This window comes from Solea solea, chromosome 13 (genome assembly GCF_958295425.1).
Source record: "Solea solea chromosome 13, fSolSol10.1, whole genome shotgun sequence".
Classification (NCBI taxonomy): Eukaryota; Metazoa; Chordata; class Actinopteri; order Pleuronectiformes; family Soleidae; genus Solea; species Solea solea.
In genome coordinates, this window is record NC_081146.1 from 5226527 (window position 1) to 5241832 (window position 15306).

Here is a 15306-nt window from a genome sequence, read left to right on the forward strand (position 1 = left end):
CAGCCCATGTTTAAATACCTACACAAGCTGCACAGCTATAATGATCAAGCTCTTTAGGACAACACTGGGCAGCTCAGTGACACCATTTAGCACAATAGCCACAAAGTGTGCTCCCCCCGGGGCAAAGAGGGGAGGGGTGGGCAGGTAAACAGCTTTGGTTTGCTCCGCTTTGCTTACATTTGCACAATCAGCACGGTGGAACACCTAATTAACATTCACTCATCAGCTCAAAGCACTGTCTGTTGTGCAATGACCAGACCTTTACAATCACTCTGTCAGTAATAAACAATAGATTATTAGATTATTAGAAAGATTATCAACGCGTACAAGCCGGCACCATGTTTACACTTAATCATTACACTGTTACATGTTTTTTTTTTTTAGAGAGATTCTCTTTAGTAAAATCAGACATCTGAGTGAGGGGGCACATGTATTTGTACTGGGGCAGCAAGAAAACAACACTGTTCCTGTTCATGTTTCAGCAAACATGCTCAACAAGTGGGTGTGGGGGAATTATGGAGTTCTACGGAAAGATACTCAGAAAGCTTTTATTCTAAACAGTCCCAAAGAGGCCGGACATCCCCACATCTAGATGCTGGAGCCTGAGTGCTCTTTTCTTTCCAGAGATATTTATTAGAAACCACACACCACTCTCATCTCTACAGAGACTATAACAACCAGCTGGGTTAACAAAGATATTTTGTGAAAATTTAAAGTAAGCAAAACCTCATGTGTCTCCCTCAGTGAGATTATGTAGCAAGCAGGATGTGAATTCCAGTTTGTTCTTCAATTATCCAAAGCGCAATGCTTCTTCACAGGAAAGCAGGCTTCCAAATCAATGATAAATTCATCTCAACCCTCCACAGTCACTGTTTCATAACTAAGAAGCTTTCCCTTAAGGTGTCTTAGACATTTGGTACATCAGGGATCTCGACAGTGTGGGAGACACACGATAACAGAGCGCCTGCAGTTTTCCAGGATGCTAATTGTTTGCACACATTAGATTACACTGAGGGACTGGGTGATGACTTCACAATAATTACCATGATCATTTTCTTATCAACAATATAGAGCTCAATACATATCTGTACAATTTGTATGCATTACATTGTATACAACTGCTTTACATGTATGAGCATTCCTCTGTTTTGTGTTCATATAGACGTATGAACTTTTACTCATAACATTTTTATTTCCCACAGTTAACATTTTGACTGTAGCAATGATGAGTTTGAAGGGTTTAATAGGAATGTTTTTATTACTGGGGGATGAGCTTGTTTGGCCTGTTACAAGATTAAACAGGGAAAAAACAAAGAGCAGAAATGACAACAAGGTGTTGTGGATTCCAAAGAAATTAGGTCTGCTAACACAGAGCACCTGTTTCTGCAAGTCAGACAGTGGGGAACCTGTGACATTGCTGAGCTTTTCTGTGTGATACAGAATCCATCCTGTATGTTTCGATTACTACTAAAAAAAAAATGAAAAAAATGTTCTCTGTTGTAGATATGATTCTGCCTCTGTTTGGTCTTTGTGAACAGAAACAATATCACATGCTGCGTCACCTCTGACAACAGGCTCTGTGAAGCAATATTATTAGACCTGACTGAAGGAGCGTCTGTGTGTATACAACAGCAGCGCAGGAGCAGGCACAAGACACCCTGGTTTTTTTTATAGAGCAGTAGAATTAACTTCTGAAACATTTCATGTGCGCTTCTTCATGTTTTCAGTCATACTTCTGAACTGCAAAACACAGAGTGAGCCGTATGGAGTTGATAGGCTTAATTAACACTGTTTGACAATGGAATGATTCTAACAGACATTTGTTTATATTCAAATGTTACACAGTACATGCTCATTTTTAGATATGACCGCTGGGATTTCTTCACAGTAAATATGGTTTCCCTATTCCCTATGTCTAAAGTTACACTAACCTAACGTACAATCTGCTGTTTTCAACTGACTTTTAGTCCAAATGGTACATGTGCTCACATCACAGTTCAGATAAAACCTGATGACAGAACTCTCCATTCATCAAACCCTTTATAAAATGAATCAAGCACCACTGAATCCTGAAGTTGACTTGGAAGATCAAGCAGATTACATTATTAGAAGAGAAGAAGTCCACCGTCCCTCAAGTCAGAGTGACATTAAGCAATGAACCTGAGCCAGAGTACTTTCAGCTCACAGACTTCTGAATCTGAATCATGGGATTAAAAAAATATGCCACAATAAATTGTCCTTTAAAGCTCCAAAAAGTCAGTAAATGAATAGCGGCCATATAAAGATCATTAGATGTTCCTGCCAATGGTTTAATAGTAGTAAAACTGTATGGTATACACAGTACTTTATCACATTTGTATACTATAGCATAGTCAATCGGATTTTTGAGAGTTCTTCTACAAAAAAAGAGACTATCACCTGGATCAATGTGAGGACAAGAATTTAAGTTTTTATCATACAAACTTTACATACGTTTGTTAATAATACAGCATATCATTGTGTCCACATTGATCAGCCCAACAGGCACCATGGAAGACTATTCAGTAAATCACAGGTACTGAAATGAAACTGCTTAGCAAACCTTTCCAAACTGTTCTTATGACCAAGTGCTGCATTTACACAACACATTCAGTAAAATGACTACACTGTCCTCAATGAAAGGGCAAACAGGTCATGGCTGAATGAAATGAACGTATTACTGCTCTGGTGCCTCAAGCAATGGTGCACTCACCACTGAATCTAGAAATGACTCTCTTAATGACTGTTTTTATTCATGGGAGATCAGAAGGGACAAATGACTGTTCAACCCCAAGACAAAAAAAGCTCTCATCATGTTCAAGACCAAGGACAAAAGGCTTTGGTTAGGAAATCCCGGGGTGTCCAAACCTAAGTGGTGACAGTTAACACATTCTCAAGTCTCCCTTTCATGACTCCTTATATGGACTTCTGAGCTCTCCTCACTACAAGAGATTAGTAAAAACAGCCAGTGATCTTTGAAGAACCACTCAAGACATGGCCCATGTTGTCAAGACATATGGAGATATACAAGATAAATGTGAAGTGTACTCTTGCGACAAGCCATACAATATACATCTTGGCTGCTTGTCTATAATGACAGGTGCTACAGTATGTCACTGCCTCACACCCCAGCAAGGTCCTTGAAAACAGGGGAAGTGCTCTTTGACTTGTGAGCATGTGTACATGGTGTCAGTGTAGCCTGGTACTGGCTGCGTTAGCATTTCCAAAGCCAGGAACTGAGACCTGTTGCCAGGTAACTAATTGTGCATGGCTGGCCATGAAAAAAATATTTACACAAAAGTTTTAAGCAAAAAAAGGGACTAATAATACAATTATGTCATTGTTTTCCTAGAAACCTGCTGTCCATCTTTCCAACACTACTGACACGTTGGTGTTTGCAGGAGGGTTAAAATGTCTATTTTAGTTGTGAAAAAGATGTTTGTGTAAGTCAGTGTATGATTGTTTGATGCTGACCGTTGTGCGCCTCAAGTTGCCTGTGCAGCACCAGTGTTGGTTTAAATTATTAATGATGGCATACAGCTGGTATATGGTATTTCAGTATGATCCCCCATGTTATCTGCAGGTTTACACAGGCTATAGCACACAAGGGTGAAATTCCAAGCCGTGGCAATGGTTGTAATGTTACTAGAAATCTACTCTAAATGGAGTAAAATTCAGTGATGGTATTGACTATAACTATACACGCACCTTTCAGGGAGTGTGTGATAGTTCAACTGGGAATAAAACAGAGGGATTTTGAAAAGTAGTTGCAAAAGGAAACTGGAATTTACCAATTGTACAAACACAATAGATGGTGTGGTGTATGGCGCTGGTGTATGCACTGATAAGAAATAACCTTTACCTGTATGATAAAACAAGGCGCTGGCATACCAAAGAGGTCACCTTTTAAATCAAACATAAGAACGACTCTGCCCACTGCAATTAGGTTAATTATTAATATGCCCTAAGCCTATTGTGCCTGAAATGATGATTATGGCTTGTAATGCTGATTCATGCAAAGAATGTCAGAACCGTCAGACCACTACATTTTATGACTGCTAATGGCTACTGATGCAAATGCTTTATGCACTGACTGGATGTGTAATGAGCTTGTTCAATGCTAAGCAACGCTTTCCAAGATAAAGGCCATATGACTTTTTTTCTGTCATAAAGCTTCAGAGTTGACGATAAGGTGCAATTTGCTTTGACTAAAACTTTGCTTTAGGTGTGGTTTCTAATGAAGTACCTGGAATTTGTCCCAGTCATGATAGACAAGATCAACATGTCTTCAATAAATGCACTCACTCCATCATCACAGTCATGTAGAGAGTCTTAAAAAAGCTGGGACTGCGATTTAAAAAAATGTGACACTCACTAAACATATTCATCACCAGTTCTTTACTACAGAAGAAGCCTTTTATGGTCTGGACAGGTCTCATAGGGAACCATTCATTTAGTTATTCAAATACAGTACTGTGCAAACGTTTTAGGCCAACACCAGCTTTGTTGTCTTTATGTCTGTCATAGTCTGGGAACACTGTCATTGTGATTGGAACAATGTGACTGAAAGTTGGTCTGCAAGATGTTCATGAACTTAACTCATACAACATGTGTATGTAATGTCTTGAATAACCTGGTGTATTAGACATTTTTCACAGCAGATATTAGGCAGGTTCCAGTCCAGGTTTTATAGAGCCAGGGTCATGCTACTGTTACTAATACATGAAAAAAAAAATAAAAAAATTTTAAAACCACATATATGCTCTTGTGTTTTCTGGATGCTTTCCAATAAAGTGATTGAGAAATAATTATACGGTATGGTCATTATAGCATTATAGCAACAGGACTTTTGCACAGTACTGTAAATGCCCCATTTTTTGTGTTAATAGTGATGTTGTAGTCTTTCGAAAATAAATGACATATTCAATCAATCACAAACTATGACAACTAAAGGGTAGAATCATTTTAAGGTGCATACATGCATATTATAAGTTGTAAGAATGAGAAAAAAAACAAATCAATTAAGAAATGTACTATATGAAAGTGGTTTTTCCCTGTAAAACCACATGACACTAATGTTTACCATTGATGAATGACCACTCTATGAGCTACTTCTTACTAAATCTCTCTATGAATGTTTACAGTCTTATGCAGCACTCCTATTTCATATGGTCATAGTCTTTTAAGCAAGCCCATATCATGTATCATTACCAACTGTAAAGTAATTGTACTTTAAGACTGTTTAGCTTATGTTCACTCCCTTTCTACACTGCTACTCATAAGAATCAAGGTTCAGGTTGTAGTCCAACTTCCACTGCAACAGCAAATACAGTTTACTCATAACAGCAACTCTGAGTAATGTACCTTTTGAGGAGGTAACACGCACCTTCTCTTGAAAATTGTTTGACTAGTTCTGAATTATAAATAGCAGGTTAGACTAACTAGACTTGTTCGACACGTAGCAAGAAAGGATGTGACCGCTGGAAACAAGCAACAATTAACAAAAGGGCGTGTCCCTCTGCTCACTCATTTTACTCTACATCGGATATAAAAAAAGTCAAAGGTTCAATGTGACAATACATTCTTAGAAGATAGTAGTTTGATAATATAATGAATATTATTACACATTATTTAAACACAAGCCACACTCAACACATCATTGTTTGTAACTACTGGTAATGTTGTTTATGAAGTATTTTACGAATAACATTTAAATATAATGATGTATATATGGATTAAAAGCCTGTAGTATACCTGGATATAAGTAAAACGATGATGTCAAACACCCATTTACTAAACCCAGAGATAAAAACTTAAAGACTATACACTAAGTAAAGTCATTTCAGACATGAGCTCCAAGTTATGTCTGGAGAACTGGGTCCAGACTTTCTCCAGAGTTTGATGTTCACATACGATGAAAGCGGGAGTTTGCATTGGGGTAGACATGTTCACAAAAGCAGGAGAATCTCTGGAGGATCCAGGTGAAGGGGGTGGCACCTGGTTTGAGCAGGCAGGCAGCAGGACACTCACCCATTCATTCACTGTGGATTCTCCAGTTTCTCCTGCTGTATTCTCCCTCAGAAATGAATCAGAGATTATACTCAGAAGCTGGCAGGACAATCTCTGAGGCCACCTCTGCAGACATATGCAGCCTCACCACACAATCTCCAGCCTTCAGTGCATGACTGAAAGTGGCTTAAGCTTCCCATGGCAACTGTAGCGTTTAAGTCATAAGTTGAAGAAGAAGTAATTTCTGTGTAATACTTGTCTGCAGCCTAATCACAGGAGTGAAAATAGAGGGTGCTTCAGGACGTTAGCAATTACTGCACACTGACTCATGTCAGGGCAGAAAAAAATCACACACCCTGTCTTTTGACTTATATAAAAAGCTTTTGCACTTAAAAGTATTTGTGAGAAAAGACAAGAGGAAAGGATACCAGGAAAGGTGCTTTAGATGTGAATGGACTGTGGACATGATGTAGAGCCTGTGTGACCTCTCTAATGATGAATCAAGAGTCATGGCTGAACAGTGCAGCAGTCACATCAAATTACCCACAGCTCATTTCAGCAGTTCTGAGATAATCTGAGGCTTAAGGTCACCACTGTTCAATGCTGCTGTCGGCTCGCAAACCCATGTGGTCTCTTTTCTTTTCTGCCACCCTTCTACTTCATACACATTCATAATCCTTCAAGTTATCTCCTCATCTTTCATTTTCACTTCATGTCCTAATGTTGTGTCCTTACAGTGATCCATCCAAACCAGGCGGTCCCTCTCTGCCCTAACACTCCCCAGAGACACTGATGTTCCTGCTCAGGCAGTGAGACAATATCCTCTTCCTTGGCTTCAGACTGGCGTTCAATCAGCCCCCTGATGTCACAGGCAGCTGTCAAGCTGCTGGCTGCTCTCAGAAAAAAAGATTGAAGAGGACAATGCAGTGCTGGAAATTAGAACACAGTGAAGGATTGACAATAGGAGCAGACAGGAGAAAAAAGAGCAATAGGGGACGAAAAAGGAGAAGCACTAGAGAAAAATAAAAAGTTAGACAGACGTCTTTCAATGTTTATCAAAGCTGGGAAAACACCGCCAGTCAAGTCTAAAAAAAAGTCGTTACTTTTGAGACAACCCTCGTTACAACACTGGAAAGCACTGACACAGCAGGCATACAATAACAGAGCAGGAGGTTCCTCTGTGTTGAAAACGTGCCAGAGAGTCACTTTCCAACATCCACACTGCTGCACCAAGTTGCTTCATCATCACCCTGGCAAGAATAAGTACAACTCTGGCAAAAAGACACAGTACACGTGCCGCTGACACGTCTGATGAGTAACGATCTGTGTGACCAGCAATAAGGATCTTTGACCTGGACAAAACTGGTTGAGCTGTCCAGGTCAAAGTGATGTCAGCATACCGGTGGCATCTTTACTTGGTGATTAACAGGTGATTCAACACTTTCAAATCTATATCAGAATTTGAATGAACGCAACTTTGACATACTGTACGTATAGTGCAGAAGATTTGGGGTAATCTATCAAGAGAAACTGAATGCAATATTTAAAGTTACATTTTCATTAATTTATCCTAACTAGAACATTAAGAACTGTTGTCTTTTTATTACCTAGTAATTAGCCCTGTATATTACACAGCATGTCCTCTTTCAAGGTGTCACCATGTATTCCATGGGATTCCGTTACCTACGATATACATCACATCATTCCAATCCAACTGCCAATAATCACAAAACCTCACAGACATAAAAAAAGAGACCTTTGCACACTACTGTACAACTTTGCCCCGAGATGTCAATAAACCTTACATGCAGGTCCATAAATATTTCGATGGTCTCCTATGGTTTTTGACTGTTGCAGACTGAATACTGAAGTGAAGCTGACTATAAACAATTATATTACAAATCAAAATGTAGCACCTGTAAAAACAACAACAACTAACCGTTCATCCCAGAGGTGTCAAATTGACGGCCCGCAGGCCACATGCGGCCCCCAAATGGATTACTCGCGACCTACAACTTAATATCATGGTAGATGATATATAACACACAGATCGTAAACACAGCCTGTGTGGCTGAGGCACAGCTGCCAGCAAGGTAGCAGAATATAGACAGAATATAATACTAAATATATCTGCTGGCTTTATTTTGTCTTTATTATCTCATTATTAAATGTATTAATTTCAACATTAGATTACATATATAAGCTTGTTTGGAATTTTTAATTACAGTTGCCAACATTATTATTTACTTCATTTCAATAATAGATTTATTTTGCATCATAAATATGTTTTATTGTGAAGTATACATCATACCATATCCAAAGAAGCGCTGATGTGTGTGAGGTGTGCTGATCAGGGGTTATCCTTTAACTGCTCAGTGGCTTAACTGATAATTGAATCGGTTATTGTGCAACGCCAATAACTATGTTGCAATTTTTAGACTTTTTATTTATAGACAATCTCTTATCAGTAGTTTTATCAATAAGCATATAGTAGTAAAACAACGTCTTCTCTTTGTCAGTGCAGACTGATTAAATGTGTGTTTGTTTAACTGTGCATCTGAGCAACAGGCTGCAAACACACTCACCTGCAACAAACACACACACCTACAGGTCTACAGTGAAAGGCATTTCCTGAAAAGGCTGAACTGTTGGGCGACAGACAGACAGACAGACATTTAAAAGACAGACATGGCATCCGCATGATACTCACCTAATTTCATTAAAGAAGCCAGGAGAACCCATAATGAGATTTCAAAGGGCGTCTGTATGTGATGGTAGTCGAGGCTGAGCACAGGGAAAGCCTTTTTAGTGAAGTTATGTCCCACGTCCGCCTCTCTGTGGTTGTCTAGACTTTCCTTGTGGCTGACATCCGGAGAGCTGGCAGCTCCGTGGGGAAGGAAGAAGCCTTCCAGGACCACCAGCACCACCAGCAGGAGCAGCCCCCGCTCCGGCAAACTCCTGCCGAAGCCGGCGGAACCTGTCCTCAGAGGCATTTTGTTGAGCAAATTAAAGGCGACGAAAGAATAGTGAATATGTTAAGTCGGCTTTACAAACGCCAAACTAATTCAAGGAAGTTGGCTTACACTGAGTTAAGTTATAACTGCGCAACGTCTGCGTAACTAACGAATTCCTGCACGACCAAACGGACTTTTAACGTTTGACTCGACTACCTTTATCCCGACCAGAACGTTCTCTGCGGTCACGTTAGCTAGCTTGACTCCGGTGCGGTCGCTCGCAGTCAGGTGAACAGTCAGTCACACACAAAAAAACAAGACGATATGAAGAGTTCACTTTTACAACCCCACAGACAATAACGCTGTAAAACCGGAGCCTATCCTATTCTGCTATGTTTACAGCCGTGTTTCACAAGTTTCCCTCCGTGTCAGTGACCACAAGCAACGTCCTCGTCGGCGAAATGTGTCATTGGTGATGATGGAAGCGAGGAAGACACTGCAGCGGCGGCAGCAGCGGCATCATCCCATCCCTTCCGCGCCCCTTCCTCCTCCACGAAAGCCGGACAAATTTGGCGGTGCTCCGATACTGACCTTGAAGAGAATCCACGCAGCTGCCACATTGTATTTTACCGAGCACCTTAATGTACCTCAACTTTTTAACGTCAGTGCCCGTGTATGCGGCTCCCCTCTCTCTTTTCTTCGGAAGGACAGGACCTTGATCGGGGGCCCAGGTCGTTGACGGGATGGGATGTGCTGGTCCCGGGCTTCAGCTCACAGGCTTGACCCTAGTGGAGAAACCGAGTGACGAGTGCGCTCCTCTCTGCAGTTTATGTTTGGCTTCGCTCAACCTTCAAAACGCACACCCTTTCGCGGAGGTTTGGATGATGGGAGGAGGAGAAGGAGGAGTAGAGTGGAAGGGGAGGGGTATCTCCGACTATAGTGACACCTATAGGAATGGAGGGAGACCACCGTTCACCTGAGACATCCTGGGGAAGTCAGTCTGGCACCAGGATGAATCAGAATCACAGTCTGTTTAATTTCCAAGTCGGCATTCACATTCAAGAAGCTCACGTTTGGGATTTTGGTGCAGAGCAAACACTGTATCAAGAAAAGCCAAAATACTCCAAACAATAAAATAATGATGAATCAGATGAATAAAAATGAAGGTTCCATCCAAATCCTGTCCTTGCCCTTGATCTGCCATGTAAGAATATGTTAATGCCTTTGATCTACCCTCCAAAAGTCAATCCAAATGGAAATCTAAATATTTAAAAAAGTATAAAACTCTGAGGAAAAAAAATTCATGTTATATAGTATGTTAACAGGTCAGTAGAAAAGGGATACAATGCAATATCTAATTGAAGATTATATACGCACAGATACACAGACACACGTATATAAGGTTGAGAGGAGAGTCCCTGATATATACACAGTGCTGTGCACAAGTCTTAGATTCAGTATGTGTTCAATGGAACACGTACTGAAAATTCATGAATCTCATCCAATCATTTTATTGTTCTCCATAGTTTTATTTTTATAGACACATAAAGCTCAAACAGAGGGGGCAGATAATACAACTGAGGCTGAAAACCCCCTGTACACCATCCTCATGGCACCAGGACCATGAGGATGGACCATGAGCCTGTTGCTTCTGAAATTAATTTCACCTTTACGGACCTGTTCATGGATGGGATGGAATGTGTTTATTATGCCAGAGACTCACACAGAAAGATTGAAGTTGCAAAGTGGCCCAAATGACATATTTAAGAACCTGTATTTACATTGCCATCTTTATTATAACCATATTTATAATAGCATGTGTAAACAATTCATATTTCATTAAAGCTAATCCATCAAGCAGAGGTGTATACTGACTGTAAGTGTTTACACCGTGTGTCTGCATACTGTATATACTGCATGCATGAGCTATAAATGAATATAAACCTGTGTATGAACCTTAGCTTAGTGTGTTGAATAAGCACAAAATGCATTTTATAATGTACACAGTTTTGTTATGTTTAAGGGTCCTTCCATGGGACATGTATAGGAAAGTAGCAGCTGCTTTCTCTGGTTAACTCATCATTTAGTGAGTACTGCTATGGATTCTGTGTTGTGTTTTGTGTGGAAGCCAGTTGGGCGTGAGATGCACAAATGATTAAAAATAGGTTTAGTAGGCTTAAGCAAATGTCAGATGCAAAGGTCCTACAGACACGTGAAGCCAAGTGAGCCAAAGCAAACCTTTACAGTACATGTGGAACACAGTGAAATCAAACTTTATGAACTCCCAGCCCCTCACATCTCACATTATTTAATCATGCCCTGTTCTTCTAAGATAATCTGAAAGTATTTTAAAGCGCTCTATAATAATAAATTGGTGAAAGTGCCTTAATCTAAAGATGCTACAGAAAGTTTGGAAGCTGTAATATCTGCCAAAGTGAGCATCACTGTGTGGTTACTTTGTAAGGTGTCCAAGGAGAGAGTATACAGTACATAATTTCGGTGGGGGCTGTATTTTTCTTATAAATATGTACGATGCCCAGGAGCATCCAGGCGTTTGTGGTATTTTTTCCCCTCAAGGACACTGTAGGAATAATCTACATGCTTGTTGTCACTCAGCTTTAATATTCATCTCCTTGAATAACTGACTTGCCTGTTACTGCTAGTGTGACTATGATCACATGAATATAATTTTGGAAAAATGTTTTAGTTTAGTCTCAATCTCGGATTATAAAAAAAATCATGTCTGAAGATAGACATTCCCTCCATTGTCTGAATTCTTATGAAGCATGACCCAGAATTCTGAGCAGTGATATTCACAATAGCAGACTGAGAGGTGGTGAGAAGGAAGTAGGCTATACATTTCCTTTAATGATGCAACGTTTGTCAAGATGTCAAGGGTCAGTTTCAGCTTCCAACCAATCAATAGGACACTTCAGCAGAGCACAGGGACACTATTGAACCAAGATATGCAAAGATAATGACACAGGCCTCTATCTTATCTGCTGTTTGCTTTTGTTGGTTGGGTGTGTAGAAAAGGGAGTGGCCATATACTTGCATTGCAAGTTCACATTTATGAATGAATCAACATACTGGTGGATTTTAGCGCTGCACCGTTCAACGTATAACCCACATATAGTCACAAAGCAGTGACTTAAAGTGGGTCCGCTGTTATACAAGGGTGGGTTACAGGAATCAGCACTTCATAAAGCAGAGATTGTAAGATGTGAGATTTTTTTTTTTTATTTATTTTGATTCTTTAGAGACTAAGAGATTGAAAGCATACACTCACCAACCACTTTATTAGGAACACCATTTGTTTTAGGAGCAATGAGAGGTCTATTTTTATAACTTCTGCAGATTTTGCAGCTCCTCATTCCTATGGCTAACGCTGTGTTCTGTCATGTCCCAACGGTATTCTAATGAATTCAGATGTGGTGATAAGGAGGGCCACTGACGTTCACCAAACTCATTATCATGTTCATGAGACCAGTTGAAGCATTATGATGCTGGAAATAGCCATTAGGAGAATTGTTCAAGAGAATTGTGGCCCCAAAGGAGTTCACATAATCAGCTGCAACATTCAGATTGGACTGACTTGTATTTAGGGGACCAAAGTGTGAATGTTGGTCTGAAACCACTGGACTCACTTCTGCAACAAAACGGCGTACAAGTGTTGCGATGAATTTAGATTTGCTGCTCTTCTTGCATAGCTACAGTTTGTCTCAGCCTCAGTGTGTGTGTGCTAAACTGCCTATTATCCTTAACAATTAGGCCACTACAACAAGAAATGAAGCAAGACACTCGATGATTATAGTTTTGTGCTGCTTTCTTGTCTTTCAGACAGGAAATTAACCTTTGGGCGAAGACTCAGAACATTAATTGCTCAGAGGCAAAAAACCCTAAACAACAATGGACTAGACAATGTCTAGTCTGTCACCATTAATTAGGTATGGTTAGTGCTGATAACAGTTTACTGCACGACACACACATGCACTTCGACATTCTCAAAAACGTAAGGAGACAAAGCTGTTAGTCATTTCTGACCCTACCTATGTGTTTATCACTCAGTGTGACTGTGAGCTGTTTCAGAGGTTTAACAATGAGGAGAAACAGAAAACGGGTAGAAATCCACAACAATCCTCTGTTGTTGTCGTCACTTTTACCCCAAGTATAGAGCCTTGTCTGTACGATTGGCAGTTTTCATTTCTCTGTTACATGCTGCTGGTGCGACTTATACTCTCATTCTAACTTCTCTGTTGATTGTTTGTGTGTTTTGGAAATGTGTTTTGTATTACCCAATGTTTTAAGATCTTATTACTTGTTTTTAACCTCCAGCCCTCCACGGCCTGGCTCCAGATTATATTTTAGACTTTTAATCACTTACACCCCAGCAGCAACCACGGCTCTATCTCAGAGTCCAGATTGAAAGAAGGAAGACAGAGCCTTTGCTATCAGAGCCCCAAGACTCTTGGGGGGGACCTGCCCAAAGAAATAAGGCTGCCTGAGTCCGTCTCTTCATTTAAAGGTCCAGTGTATAAAATTTAGGTGAAATTATTTTCATTTGGCAGAAATTGAAAATAAAATAATGACACTTATCAGGTGATTGACACTGTGTACAATCACCTGATTGTATGAATTGTTTTTCATTACCCTAGAATGAGACTTTTATATTTATATCAGAAGTAGGGTCAGCTTTGCAGAGGCCATCATTTTGGACTACCATAATTGTACACACTGTTCAGATCCAGTGTAAAACATTGGCAGACATTAATTGTACTACCCCATTGAAGTATATCTGCACAACTATATTATCATTTTAAAATAAATGTATATGTATACAAGTATACAGCAGTTTATTTCATCACATTTAATCAGTTTTCAATTTGACTTCACCTTTTATTGGATTTTACTTTTCTGCATGGTTAAGCTCTTTGTGTATTGTTTTGATAAGCTTGTCTTTTCATTTTTATTATTATGCCGCTATCACTTACTCTTCTTGGAGTTTCTCTTTCTTTATTCTCTGATGTATATATGCAGGACTACTTTGGCGCTGCTTACACATGGGGTGGTATCATTATCACATATATGATTGGCTAAGCTGTACTCAGCCACCTCCCTGTTTGGTCCACGTCAAACCATAACCTACCTCTACCCACTCAGCTCTGTTGTGATATATTTATGATGCCAAGAGCTTTGCAGCATGAACCTGGATTTCTACAGCGTGAATCCAAACATCATCAAACCCATGGAAAACAAAATCATAAGCATATTTCTGTGGTCAGAGGATATGAGGGAAAACAACTCAAGAGGATGGAGCTAAGCACATGCCTGGCCAATCATAGACTACTTATAGCAGATGGACTATGTGCTGTTGGAGCTCATGAAACAAAAACTCTGTGGCTTCAAAGCTGCACTCTTGCAAATTGAGCCAGAAATTTAGATTTGATCAAAGGTAAATTGTGCCCTTCAAAAACAAATCCACAGAGTGCGGAAAATGTGGAAAACATCATTAAAGGTCAGGCAAAACATAGTCAACTCAAGTGTCAACAAAGCCTGCAGTCCAAAACATATTTTCCTCTGATTTTGGGAGGCTTTACATAATAATCCAGATGCAAAAAGAAAGCACAGTTCCAGTCAGAGTCAATTATCACCTGCAAAACTTCAAGGTTCCAAAGAGATTTCCACTGGAAAATATTTTTCTGCACATTGACAGCAAATTACTGGCCACCAGTTGCTACTAATTACTAGATGAATATTTACAGTCATTACTGTGTCCCAGATACTGCATTTTTGCAGTAGGTTACTGTATCATTTCATAATAAATGACTGTATATTGAGAGTTGTTTATTGTAACTTCACGTATGTCGTAATACTGTGATTTAGCAGTTCCTTTATAAATATTGTATTTAACTGGATAAATCATACTTAAAAAACTCACGTCAGGGGAGTTCCTTTATAGCCACACACACACACACACACACACAATAGTTTTACAATAATTTACGATGTGTTTTTATTGTAATTTGTGATTTATGGTGAAGGCGTACCAAGTCACAAGATATACAGAGCACACAAAAAAGCAGGGTGAAGTGATCTGCATACTTGAGTAAAGGTCAAATTAATTTTATTAATCAGACACCAAACTGCCTTCTCTTTGAGTGGATCACTGTCTTCACTAATCTTGTGATGGCTGAGCTGCATCACTATGGCTACAGCTGCAAGATCCACCACTGTCACCTCTCAGATTTATGATGATGAGCCAGCAGGATTCTGGGATGATACTTGGAAAAACAAATGGTGTCATGGCGCTGCTATGGATAAGCTC

The 15306-nt window shown here is 39.7% G+C and overlaps 1 protein-coding gene across 2 annotated transcripts in view; it reads right to left on the reverse strand.

The window, feature by feature from the left end:
* slc9a1a (solute carrier family 9 member A1a) overlaps positions 1–9908 on the reverse strand; it is a 34681-nt gene extending 24773 nt beyond the window's left edge. Inside the window, exon 1 of one of the 2 annotated variants that reach the window (XM_058647402.1) lies at positions 8738–9908. In XM_058647402.1, the coding sequence (XP_058503385.1) occupies positions 8738–9020 (283 nt within the window). In that variant the 5' untranslated portion in view covers positions 9021–9908. The remainder of the gene's footprint in view (positions 1–8737) is intronic. The other variant, XM_058647403.1, reaches the window with a different exon arrangement.
* Positions 9909–15306: the final 5398 nt, after the last annotated feature.